Consider the following 13,516-nt stretch of genomic DNA (forward strand, 5'->3'; position numbering starts at 1 on the left):
CCTCATTTGCACTCACTGTACAGACTTTTTTTTTCTTTTGTTCTGCTGTATTATTGACTATGTTTTGTTTATTCCATGTGTAACTCTGTGTTGTTGTATGTGTCAAATTGCTATGCTTTATCTTGGCCAGGTTGCAGTTGCAAATGAGAACTTGTTCTCAACTAGCCTACCTGGTTAAATAAAGGTGAAAATAAAAAATGAAAAGGCACTCTTCACATCCCGCGGAAATGTTCCACTAGTCCTGCATCCTAAGCACCTGTCTCCTCCCGCCCACTGCTGTGTTTATGGTGCAAGCAGGACTTAAGCTCTTAAGAGCAGGGCCATCTTTAGGATCCATTTCATTGTGGCAAAGACGATACTGTAGATATGGATTGTTTACACCCACAATTTGTCTTATCATAAACAGTGCTGCCTTTGTGGCCCGCTTTGTGATATCTATACCAGAAGTAATTTGCAATGATTTCCAAGGATCCCTCACTTTGGGGGAAGGTACACCTTGTTTTTCACAACAAAAATATCTATCTTCTTTCAAACGGGATGACTCAGACCTCAGTAAATGTGTAGACGCATGCTGGGATACCATGCAATTATGATATTTTTATTTGTCTCACACTCAAAAGAACTATCCTCACTGATTAACTTTCAGTGGTAGCCTTGGGCGTGTATGATAACACGCGCGACATGAGCCCCATTTAATCACTAGCATCTCTATAGCCTACGGAATCGGGTATAATTGCAAGTGCCAACTCCATACATTTGTTCATGGGAACCTGTGCTATCTTGGGAACGCTGGCTTCCCTTTTCAGCTATTTTCAAACCATTTAACAGATCCTCACACCAATTATAAACACTGAGTGACTTCATCCTCATAGGCTAGAGGTTCTGGACCTCTGTTTGTCTATTCACATATACATTCATGTTATAGATTCCATGCTTCAAAAACATGGTAAGTACAATTAAAGTGTAACATTTTATTTATCTTGTAATTAAGTCAGTGATAAGTTGTTGTTTGGACGACTCTGCCTGACTTTCTCCACTGACAGAGTCTATCCTGTCAGAATTCTGCCTCGGTTATTAAGTTAGCTTTTGATCTTCCCAGACAGACTCACTATCAGCGTACAGTATCCCATGTCTTCATCTTACTCAGCTTTAGTTGGGTAAACTCTGAGGCTTTTAATCTAGAAACATGTGTCTACGTCTGTGTTTCACACTGTCATTAGGTTTGTCTCTACAAATAACATGGAGGAGTGACTAAAAGTTTGCTTAGAACATTTACAAAGTGCAAAAGAGATTATCTTACACCCAGGGATATTGTTTGCAGGCTCTGACCTAAATTCTGGTTTCAAACCCACCTGGACTCTGTTTTTAATTTAGCAATTTCTTTGAGCAATTTTCAGCACTATTGGTATACTAATCAAAAATGTAATGATACGAACTCATAACTGTTTGCATCTTTATTTATTTAAATGCTGTTATAATTTATTTTTCTAAAACCCCTGATTGTTATGCAAGAAATGGCATTAATTAATCATTGATAATGTTCAGTTCTCAATGTATTTAATTTTTTTATTTTACCAGGCAAGTCAGTTAAGAACAAATTCTTATTTTCAATGAGTTAACTGCCTGTTCAGGGGCAGAATGACAGATTTTGTTCCTTGTCAGCCCGGGGATTTGAACAGTCCAATGCTCTAACCACTAGGCTACCCTGCCGCCCCACTATGGGAGTCTAAAAAACAATGCCTCATACACTAATTTACAACGTTTCATTTTGTTTCCCTTAGCGTTGTGTGGTGGTTATATCTTTGGTAAAAAGGGAACCATTCTCTCCCCTGGATTTCCTGATTTCTACCCAAACTCATTGAACTGCACATGGACAATAGAGGTGTCTCATGGCAAAGGTACGACTCATGAATAGCTCTCTACAGTAAGAACCAACCAATAATTTGTTGCAGCATTAAGTAAGTAAAAGCGGCTGTGACTAGGCCTACATCACCCCATTTGAATGATGTATCTCTATATTTTCATCAACATTAAGCCCCAGCCCTCCCTGTGGGCTGGTGTGACGTAGAGACAGGGATTTTGATGTGTGACTTAGGGAGGCCTAATCTTATCTGAATCTCTCCAGGAGTGCAGCTGCTCTTCCACACGTTCCACCTGGAGGACTCCCATGATTACCTCCTCATCACAGAGGACGGCAGCTTCACGGAACCCGTGGCCAGGCTCACTGGTTCCGTCCTGCCCCCCTCCATCAAGGCCGGCCTGTTTGGAAACTTTAGCGCCCAGCTCCGCTTCGTCTCAGATTTCTCCATGTCCTATGAAGGTTTCAACATGTCCTTCTCAGGTGGGTTGTCATGCATTGTGTATAATGTATAATTTTAAGAGTCCGTTTCATGTGGATTCAAATATCTGATGTGACTGCAGTGATTAGAACATTGTTTTTGATTATAAATGCAATTGCAAATGGCATTGTGTTAGGATAGAGGACCCAGTGTGGAGCAGTAACTGTTGAGGCGTCAGTAGATCAAATGCGGTATTTATTTATAGTACAGGTGATGGAGAAGACTGTATCCAGAGTTGTATCTACAAAAATGTACACATTTTAAACATGACCAAAATAATTAAAGGCCCAGTGCAATCAAAATTATGTGTTTCATATGTGTACAACAGCTGATGAAACTAACACTGCAAAAGTATGGAAAAAAATATGATCACTGTTATTTCTGACAGTTGCTGGTTGAAAATGCAATTTATACAGGACATTCTAAGGTTTTGCATGGGTGGAGTTTTGGCTTGCCTGGTGAATAGACCAATAACCAAAATATTTCCAAACCACTGCCAATAACAGCTAGTTTTCAGGTTACATATTCCTCCCATTAGACTCCTCCGCTGTGGTGGATTGATCCACTCTGTGGTCAATGCATCCCTTTGGTGCTTTTTCCCTCCCCACTCAAACCACTCTGAGACAGTCCTAGAAAATGTCTTACTTGAGAAATTGTCTAGTTGTATTTCACTTTTTTTTTTATTGGTGTATATTTTTAAAAATTTTAATGGAAAACAACCACAGTAAGTTACTTAATTATTACCCATAAATTATCTGATATTCAGATAAAACATTACATTGGGCCTTTAACTTGGTTGCAAAACAATAAACTTACTCGGCCAATAATATAATAACTTGACTCGAATACAAGCCATAAACTGACGAACTGCCCTGAATGAGGATTAGGGAATCCTAAATAACCACTTGGCATAAACCATTTAAACCTCTAAATAGCACACTTTAAAGTTATTACAATTACCCAATTAACATTCTTATGGTCAACACTTAACACAGTTAGCATAAACATTTCCAATAAACAATGAAAACACCCCTGAGAAACGGGAGAAACCAAATAACAAGAGGTTTGCAGCCTGTGCCTATCTTCAACGGCCTGCTCAAATAGGAGCCAATTCACAGTGGTGGTGAGTAGAGAACAGGACAGGTTGGCATTAACAAACAGATGAAATACAAACATTTCAAAATAAATAATAATAATAACCAGACGCTTTGACAGACCAGACTTTGATTACAAAACACATGTAACAGTGTTTGAAAGATGGCACAGAAGATCATGGCTGACGTTTTACATTCTCCCAACCAATTGTGCAATTTTGGTATTTTTTTTGCGTTTTGTGTAACTTATTTTTTTACTTATTCAAATCAAATGTATTTAGATAGCCCTTCTTACGTCAGCTGATATATCAAAGTGCTGTACAGAAACCCAGCCTAAAAGCCCAAACAGCAAGCAATGCAGGTGTAGAAGCACGGTGGCTAGGAAAAACTCCCTAGAAAGGCCAAAACCTAGGAAGAAACCTAGAGAGGAACCAGGCTATGAGGGGTGACCAGTCCTCTACTGGCTGTGCCGAGTGGAGAGTATAACAGAACATGGCCAAGATGTTCAAATGTTCATAAAGGACCAGCATGGTCAAATAATAATAATCACAGTAGTTGTCGAGGGTGCAAGAAAACATCACCACATGAGTAAATGTCAGTTGGCTTTTCATAGCTGATCATTGATCTTATCTCTACCGCTCCTACTGTCTCTAGAGAGTTGAAAACAGCAGGTCTGGGACAGGTAGCACGTCCGGTGAACAGGTCAGGGTTCCATAGCCGCAGGCAGAACATTTGAAATTGGAGCAGCAGCACAGCCAGGTGGACTGGGGACAGCAAGGAGTCATCATGCCAGGTAGTTCTGAGGCATGGTCTTAGGGTTCAGGTCCTCCGAGAGAGAGAAAGAAAGAGAGAAAGAGAATTAGAGAGAGCATACTTAAATTCACACAGGACACCGGATAAGACAGGAGAAATACTCCAGATATAACAGACTGACCCTAGCCCCCTGACACATAAACTACTGCAGCATAAATACTGGAGGCTGAGACAGGAGGGGTCAGGAGACACTGTGTCCCCATCCGATGATACCCCCAGACAGGGCCAAACAGGCAGGATATAACCCCACCCATTTTGCCAAATCCAAGACCACCTTTACTCCACACACAGAGATGTGTACAAAGCTCTCTTCAGCCCTCCATCTGGCAAATCTATCATGACACAAGGTGAGACCCAGATGCAGACATAGAAGGCAGATGGTTGAAGTCTTACAATGTTTATTAATCCAAAAGGAGTAGGCAAGAGAATGGTCGTGGACAGGCAAAAGGTCAAAACCAGATCAGAGACCAGGAGGTACAGAGTGGTCAAGGCAGGCAGAATGGTCAGGCAGACGGGTACAGAGTCCAGAAACAGGCAAGGGTCAAAACCAGGAGGACTAGAAAAGGGAGAATAGCAAAAAACAGGAGAACGGGAAATACTCTGGTTGACTTGGAAAAGCATACAAGACGAACTGGCACAGAGAGACAGGAAACACAGAGATAAATATACTGAAAATCAGTGACACCTGGAGGGGGTGGAGACAATCACAAGGACAGTTGAAACAGATCAGGGCATGACATTAGGACGCCACCTGGTGTCCTACCTGGGTGCATACCTGGCTGACCGGGGTGTCGGCGGTGGAAATCGGCGATGAGGGCCAGGTCCAAGATGTCTTTAGCAGGAACCCAACACCTCTATTCCCGGGTCATAACCCTCCCAGTCAAAAAGGCACTGGAAACCCCTACCCCATGGTCGAACCTTCTGGAGGAGTCTCACCATATACGCTGTCTGGCCATCGATTACCGGGGGGTGAGATGGGTCTGGAAACAGAAGACAAAGGACAGTGACACACGGGCTTAATTTTGGACACATGGAAAGTAGGGTGGATGCGGAGGGTACCGGGTAACACAAGACGGACAGCAGTGGCACTCAGGACTGGAGATGGGAAAGGGACCAATGAACTGGGGAGACAGTTTGCGGGACTCTACCCGCAGGGGCAGGTCCCGAGTGGAAGCTTTACCCTCTTCCCAATGCGGTAGCGGGGAGCTGGAGTCCGCCAATGGTCCGCTTGTCGACGATACCTGGAGTTGGCTCTTCTCCAAGTACGTCGACAGAGGCAGAAAAACATTTGGGCCGAGGGCACGCTGACCTCCTGCACGTGTTCCGGATGACAGGCTGGCCAACGACCCAATAAGGGTGCAGAATGCCTTCCAGAACTGAGACGTGAACTGAGGACCCCGATCGGAGACCATGTCTACCGGGAGTCCATGGATCCGGAAGACATGCTGCACCATAAGCTGGGCTGTCTCCTTGGCAGAAGGTAGTTTGGGGAGAGGGATGAAATGGGCGGCCTTGGAGAACCGAGCAACTACCGTCAGAATGACAACGTTGCCATCAGACGGAGGGAGCCCAGTGATGAAGTCCAGAGATATATGAGACGAGGAAGGAAGATGAAGGACCGGTAGTGTCTGAAGGAGGCCAGAAGGAGCTTGCCGTGGAGTCTTGTTCTGAGAACACACTGTGCATGCGGCGACGAAGGCAGAGACGTCAAGAACCATTGTGGGCTTCCAGAAACGTTATTAGAGAAATGTTAGTGTACGACGCTAGACCCTAGATCACAGATCAGCCTGGTGGAATGAGCACATTCCAGGACCCGGGACCGGACCAGGCTAGTGACAAACAGCCGGTTAGCTTGACCCCTTTCAGGTCCCAGCTGGGACCCCAATCGACAGTGGCATTAAGGCATGAGGTAGAGAGAATGGTTTCGGAGGTCGAGGCTGTAATAGAGGAACTGTATAGGCGTCAGAGAACGTCAGGCTTCATAATTTTTGACCCTAGTTGGTAAGAAATGGTGAATTTGAATCTGGTAAATAGGGGCCCATCGGGCCTGCATGGAGTTGAGGTGCTTGGCTGTACGGAGATATTCCAAGTTTTTATGTCCGTTCCAGATCAAGAATGGCTGTTCTGCTCCTTCCGGCCAGTGCCTCCACTCTTCCAACGCCATCTTAACCACCAGGATTTCTTGATTGCCTACATCGTAATTCCTCCCTGCAGGATTGAGACGAAGGGACAGGAAGGCACAGGGATGAAGCTTCTGGTCCTGGGCTGATCACTGGGACAGGATGGCCCCCACTCCAACATCCGAAGCATCAACCTCCACCACAAATTGACGTGAGGGGTCTGGATGGATGGGAGCTGTTGTGAACCAATTCTTCAGGTCCACAAAGGCTTTGTCGACAGCTGGAGACCATTTGAATGGTACCTTGGGAGAGGTGAGTGCCGAGAGGGGGGCCGCCAGGGTGGTGTAATACCGGATGAAACTGCAGTAGAAGTTAACAAAACCAAGAAACCGTTGCAGCTGCACCCTGGACGTTGGTTGAGGCCAATCCACCACTGCTTTCACCTTTTCAAGATCCCATCTGAATATTACCCTCAGCAATACATATCCCAGAAAGGTGATAGTAGAGTGGTGGAACTCACACTTCTCAGATTTCACTATCAATTTGTTCTCCAGGAGGCGCTGAAGAACCTGTCTGACATGAAGTACATGTTCTTGGGCGGATCAGGAAAGAAACAGGGTGTCGTCAGCGTAAACGAACACAAATCGGTTTAGCATGTCCCGGAGCACATCGTTGACCAAAGCCTGGAAAACAGCGGCGTTGGTGAGTCCAAATGGCATGACCTGGTACTCATTATGTCCACTGGCTGTGTTGAAGGCTGTCTTCCACTCATCCCCCTCACGTATCCAAACCATGTGGTAGGCATTCCGAAGGTCCAACTTGGAAAACATGGAACTCCCTGGAGAGGTTCAAACGCCGAGGAGAGGAGAGCTGAGACATCCACAGTCTTGCTAACATCCTGAGGAAGGCGACTTGGGGAAGGCTATGCTGTTTGAAGGCAGTGGGAATGGCAAAATGGGCTCCAACCCAAGATGGAGCTTGTGGTCCAGTCAATCACCGGATTGTGCTTTTGTAGCCAGGAACATCCCAAAACGACAGGAACATGGGGAGATGCAATGAGGAGGAACTGTATAGTCTCACTGTGGTTACCAGAAACCCGTAATTGAACGGGCACAGTACTATGAGTGACATCCCCTATAGAGCGGCCGTCCAGTGCCCTAGCATCCATGGGAACAGAGAGAGGCTGAGTGGGAATACCAAGCTCTGAAGCAATAGTGGCATCTATAAAACGTTCATCAGCCCCAGAGTCAATGAGCACTCTGAGAAACTTAGATTGGTCTCCCCACAGCACAAGCACAAAAAAGGGTGTGCTGGTGATGGGAATTAGGGAACTCCCAGTCTGACTCACCATAGTGCTGGTACCCATTAGAGACAAGGGTTTCCTAATAGGGCAGGTAGCTATTAAATGTCCTGCCCCTCCACAGTACAGACAATAGTTACTGTTCATGCTCCGTAAGCATTCCCCAACTGATAACCTAGCTCTTCCCAACTGCATAGGCTCAGGAGTATCCAACTCACCCATCGTAGATTCATGAGAGGGCTTGGGTGGCTTTGAATCCTCTCGGGAAAAGCTGCCTTCTGAAAAACTTCCGGATCCCTCAAAGGTGAACGAGCCATAGTGGGTGCACGAGTGTGCACGAGACCAGACCTCCTCTCACTTCTACGTTCCCTTAAGAGTCCATTGATTTTGATGGTTAGGGCGATAAGGGAGTCGAGGTCACCCGTCAATTCCCGAGCAGCTAGCTCATCCTTTACATCCTCAGGTAATCCGTGCAGAAAAGTATCGAAAAGAGATGTGCGAAAATCATCCGCATAGTCTGCCACACTATGGGAGTTCTGGCATAAGTCAAGCAGTTCACTGGCCACCTTTCTCCTAGATACTGGAGACTCAAATACCTTTCTCACTGTTGCCATAAATTCCTCCAGATGACGTCCAGATTATTGCTCCCAAACTGCCGTAGCCAAGGAGAGCGTCCTTCCCGACATAAGCGTAATGATATATGCTATCTTCGATCGGTCGAAGTTAACGAAGATGGCTCAAAAATAAGTGAGCACTGAGAAAGAAAACCCCGGCAGGCACCAGGATTCCCCGAATATCACTCTGGAGGTGGTAAGCGGGGTTCTTGGGGAGCCGGAATAGGCTATACAAACTCACCACAGAGAGGGAAAAAATGACTGGGTGGCAGGCAGCCTGAGCTAACTCCCTGATTTGCTTCATAATAGCCTTTAACCCATGGTCGTGGCGTTCCGTCAAGGAACTGAGCCCTTCCAAAAGGGCCTGTAACAACTCCTCATGACTCCTAATGGTGGCTTCCTGCAGGGAGACAGCTTGGCAGAGCTGGTCCAAGTCTGCTGGGTCTGTCATGGCCAGTTCGTACTATCATGACACAAGGTGAGACCCAGATGCAGACACAGGAGGCAGATGGTTGGAGTCTTACAATGTTTATTAATCCAAAAGGAGTATGCAAGAGAATGGTCGTGGACAGGCAAACGGTCAAAACCAGATCAGAGTCCAGGAGGTACAGAGTGGCAGACAGGTTCGTGGTCAATTCAGGCAGGCGGGTTGTTCGATTAATTTGTATGGTTTGAGATAATGGCTAAAGTGTTCCACTCTGATATTGTATAATGGTGTGAAATGTTTGAGAATCATAAGAAGATAATATGAAGAAGTGTGTAGCTATGTTAGAATTATAGTCTTTAGTAGGGATGTAAGCAGAGTGAAGTTGTAAAACAGATAATAGAAAACCATCAGAGGTTTTCAAACCAAGAGGGCCCCAACGGGGGAGGGGAAGTGAAAGCCTTGAAGAATGAGACAAGATTGATGGTTCTTTGTCTACAATGTGGTTAGTGGAAAAGTACTTTGAGAAGGGAGTGACCTAAAGATATGAATGTGTGTGTATATTAAAAAATACTGATTCTTCATTTTTGTCTTTAGAGCTCTCATGAATGAACTATACGAGCCTTTTGCATTAAGCTGAGTATTTGTCTAATTATTATTAAACCTAGGGTCTTACAAACCTCGGGAAATTGGACAAAGATTGAATGATTGTTTAATTATCAATATTGAAATGGAAAATTATCGTGACACGGGTACAGAGTCCAGAAACAGGCAAGGGTCAAAACCAGGACGACTAGAAAAAGGAGAATAGCAAAAAGCAGGAGAACGGGAAAAATGCTGGTTGACTTGAAAAAACATACAAGACGAACTGGTACAGAGAAAAAATCAGCGACACCTTGAGTGTGTGGAGACAATCACAAGGACAGGTGAAACAGATCAGGGCGTGACAAAATCTGACCATAATTCTATCTTCCAGATTCCTGCTTACAAGCAAAAACTAAAACAGGAAGTACCAGTGACTCGCTCAATATGGAAGTGGTCAGATGATGCGGATGCTACACAGACTGGAATATCTTTTGGGATTCATCCAATGGCATTGAGGAATACATCACCTCAGTCATTGGCTTCATCAAGTGCATCGATGGCGTTGTCCCCACAGTGACTGTTCATACATGTCCCAACCAGAAGCCATGGATTACAGGCAACATCCGCATCGAGCTAAAGGCTAAAGCTGCCGCTTTCAAGGAGCGAGAGACTAACCTGGACGCGTATAAGAAATCCCGCTATGCCCTCAGACGAACCATCAAACAAGAAAAGCGTAAATACATGCTCTGACACTCGTCGGATGTGGCAGGGTTTGAAAACTATTCCGGACTACAAAGGGAAACCTAGACGCGAGGTACCCAGTAACGCAAGCCTACCAGACGAGCTAAATGCCTTTTATGCTCGCTTCGAGGCAAGCAACACTGAAGCATGCACGAGAGCACCAGCTGTTCTGGATGACTGTGTGATAACACTCTCGATAGCCGATGTAAACAAAACCTTCAAACAGGTCGATATTCACAAAGCCGCTGGTCCAGACCGATTACCAGGACGTGTACTCAAAGCATGCGAGGACCAACTGTCAAGTGTCTTTACTGACATTTTCAACCTCTCCCTGACCGAGTCTGTAATACCTACATGTTTCAAGCAGATCACTATAGTCCCTGTGCCCAAGGAAGTGTAAGTAACCTGCCTAAATGATTACCGCCCCGTGGCACTCACATCAGTAGCAATGAAGTGCTTTGAAAGGGTGGTCATGGCTCACACCAACAGCATCCTCCCGGACACCCTAGACCCACTCCAATTCGCATACCGCCCCAACAGATCCACAGATGACGCAATCTCAATCGCACTTCACACTGCCCTTTTACACCTGGACAAAAGGAACACCTATGTGAGAATGCTATTCATTGACTACAGCTCAGCGTTCAAGACCACAGTGCCTACGAAGCTCATCACTAAGCTCGGGACTCTGGACTAAACATCTCCCTCTGTAACTGGATCCTGGACTTCCTGATGGGTCACCCCCAGGTGGTAAGAGTATGCAATAACATGTCTGCCACGCTGATCCTTAACAATGGGGCCCCTCAGGTTGTGTGCTTAGTTCCCTCCTGTATTCCCTGTTCACCCACGACTGCGTGGCCAAACACAACTCCAACACCATCATTAAGTTTGCTGATGACACAACAGTGATAGGCCTGATCACCGACAACGATGAGACGGCATATAGGGAGGAGGTCAGAGAACTGGCAGTGTGGTTCCAGGACAACAACCTCACCCTCAATGTGAGCAAGACAAAGGAGCTGATCATGAACTACAGGAAAAGGCGGGCCGAACAGGCCCCCATTAACATCAAATCAAATCAAATGTTATTTGTCACATACACATGGTTAGCAGATGTTAATGCGAGTGTAGCGAAATGCTTGTGCTTCTAGCTCCGACAATGCAGTAATAACCAACAGGTAATCTAACTAACAATTCCAAAACTACTGTCTTGTACACAGTGTAAGGGGATAAAGAATATGTACATAAGGATATATGAATGAGTGATGGTACAGAGCAGCATAGGCAAGATACAGTAGATGGTATCGAGTACAGTATATACATATGAGATGAGTATGTAAACAAAGTGGCATAGTTAAAGTGGCTAGTGATACATGTATTACATAAGGATACAGTCGATGATATAGAGTACAGTATATACGTATGCATATGAGATTAATAATGTAGGGTAAGTAACATTATATAAGGTAGCATTGTTTAAAGTGGCTAGTGATATATTTACATCATTTCCCATCAATTCCCATTATTAAAGTGGCTGGAGTTGTGTCAGTGTGTTGGCAGCAGCCACTCAATGTTAGTGGTGGCTGTTTAACAGTCTGATGGCCTTGAGATAGAAGCTGTTTTTCAGTCTCTCGGTCCCAGCTTTGATGCACCTGTACTGACCTCGCCTTCTGGATGATAGCGGGGTGAACAGGCAGTGGCTCGGGTGGTTGATGTCCTTGATGATCTTTATGGCCTTTCTGTAACATCGGGTAGTGTAGGTGTCCTGGAGGGCAGGTAGTTTGCCCCCGGTGATGCGTTGTGCAGACCTCACTACCCTCTGGAGAGCCTTACGGTTGAGGGCGGAGCAGTTGCCGTACCAGGCGGTGATACAGCCCGCCAGGATGCTCTCGATTGTGCATCTGTAGAAGTTTGTGAGTGCTTTTGGTGACAAGCCGAATTTCTTCAGTCTCCTGAGGTTGAAGAGGCGCTGCTGCGCCTTCTTCACAATGCTGTTTGTGTGAGTGGACCAATTCAGTTTGTCTGTGATGTGTATGCCGAGGAACTTAAAACTTGCTACCCTCTCCACTACTGTTCCATCGATGTGGATAGGGGGGTGTTCCCTCTGCTGTTTCCTGAAGTCCACAATCATCTCCTTAGTTTTGTTGACGTTGAGTGTGAGGTTATTTTCCTGACACCACACTCCGAGGGCCCTCACCTCCTCCCTGTAGGCCGTCTCGTCGTTGTTGGTAATCAAGCCTACCACTGTTGTGTCGTCCGCAAACTTGATGATTGAGTTGGAGGCGTGCGTGGCCACGCAGTCGTGGGTGAACAGGGAGTACAGGAGAGGGCTCAGAACGCATTGGATGGGGCTGTAGTGGAGCGGGTCGAGAGTTTCAAGTTCCTTGGTGTCCACATCACGAACAAACTATCATCGTCCAAACATACCAAGACAGTCGTGAAGAAGGCAGGACCATACCCTTTCCCCCTCAGGAGACTGGAAAGATTTGGCTTGGGTCCCCAGATCCTCAAAATGTTCTACAGCTGCACCATCGAGAGCATCCTGACCAGTTGCATCACCGCCTGGTATGGCAATCGCTCGGCATCTGACCGTAATGCACTGCAGAGGGTAGTCCGAACAGCCCAGTACATCAATGGGGCCAAGCTTCCTGCCATCCAGGACCTATATTCATCACTATAGCACATCCAGGACCTATATACTAGGCGGTGTCAGAGGAAAGCCCAGACAATTGTCAGAGACTCCAGTCACCCAAGTTATAGACTGTTCTCTGCTACCACACGGCAAGCGGTACTGGAGCGCCAAGTCTAGGACCAAAAGGCTCCTCAACAGTTTCTACCCCCAAGTCATTAGACTGCTGAACAATTCATAAAAATCGCCACAGGACAATTTACATTGAATTCCCCCCCCCCCCCCCCTCTTGTACACTGCTGCTACTCACTGTTTGTTTGTTACCTATGCGTAGTCACTTCGCCCCCACCTACATGTACAGATTGCCTCAATTAGACTGTACCCCTGCACACTGTTACATTTTATTATTACTTTTTATTTTATTTTGGTAAATATTTTCTTCTTCTTGAACTGGACACTTGGTTAAGGGCTTGTAAGTAAGCATTTCAAAGAAACGTCTACACTTGTTGTATTCGGCGCATGTGGCAAATAAAGTTTGATTTGAAGGGACTTTTCTTTTTGTGCAGCAATCTGTCGTATTTTATAAAAACGTAATTCTCTGTAACCTCCGTCACATTGCACAATGTAATCCAGTTTTCCAATGGAGTATGAAGTTAGTGACTTCAAACATGCACTACCACGCGATACTTTTATAAATATCAATTGTTTAATGCTTACTGTGTACTTTGTAGCTAGTTAACATTATTAATAGAGAGGGTTTTTGGGAAAGCCTTTCCATCTTCCAGTGAACGGTTGTCACGTTCTGACCCTAGAGTATGTAACATTACTAGTTATTGCTTATGGTCTTCTCATGATGC

The 13,516-nt window shown here is 45.4% G+C and overlaps 1 protein-coding gene across 1 annotated transcript in view; it reads left to right on the forward strand.

The window, feature by feature from the left end:
- LOC110502713 (CUB and sushi domain-containing protein 1) overlaps positions 1-13,516 on the forward strand; it is a 510,046-nt gene that overhangs the window by 339,142 nt on the left and 157,388 nt on the right. Inside the window, exons 19-20 of the mRNA XM_021580963.2 lie at positions 1,782-1,898; positions 2,126-2,341. Coding sequence (XP_021436638.2) covers positions 1,782-1,898; positions 2,126-2,341 — 333 coding nt within the window. The remainder of the gene's footprint in view (positions 1-1,781; positions 1,899-2,125; positions 2,342-13,516) is intronic.

The sequence above is a fragment of the Oncorhynchus mykiss genome, chromosome 23 (assembly GCF_013265735.2).
Source record: "Oncorhynchus mykiss isolate Arlee chromosome 23, USDA_OmykA_1.1, whole genome shotgun sequence".
NCBI lineage: Eukaryota > Metazoa > Chordata > Actinopteri > Salmoniformes > Salmonidae > Oncorhynchus > Oncorhynchus mykiss.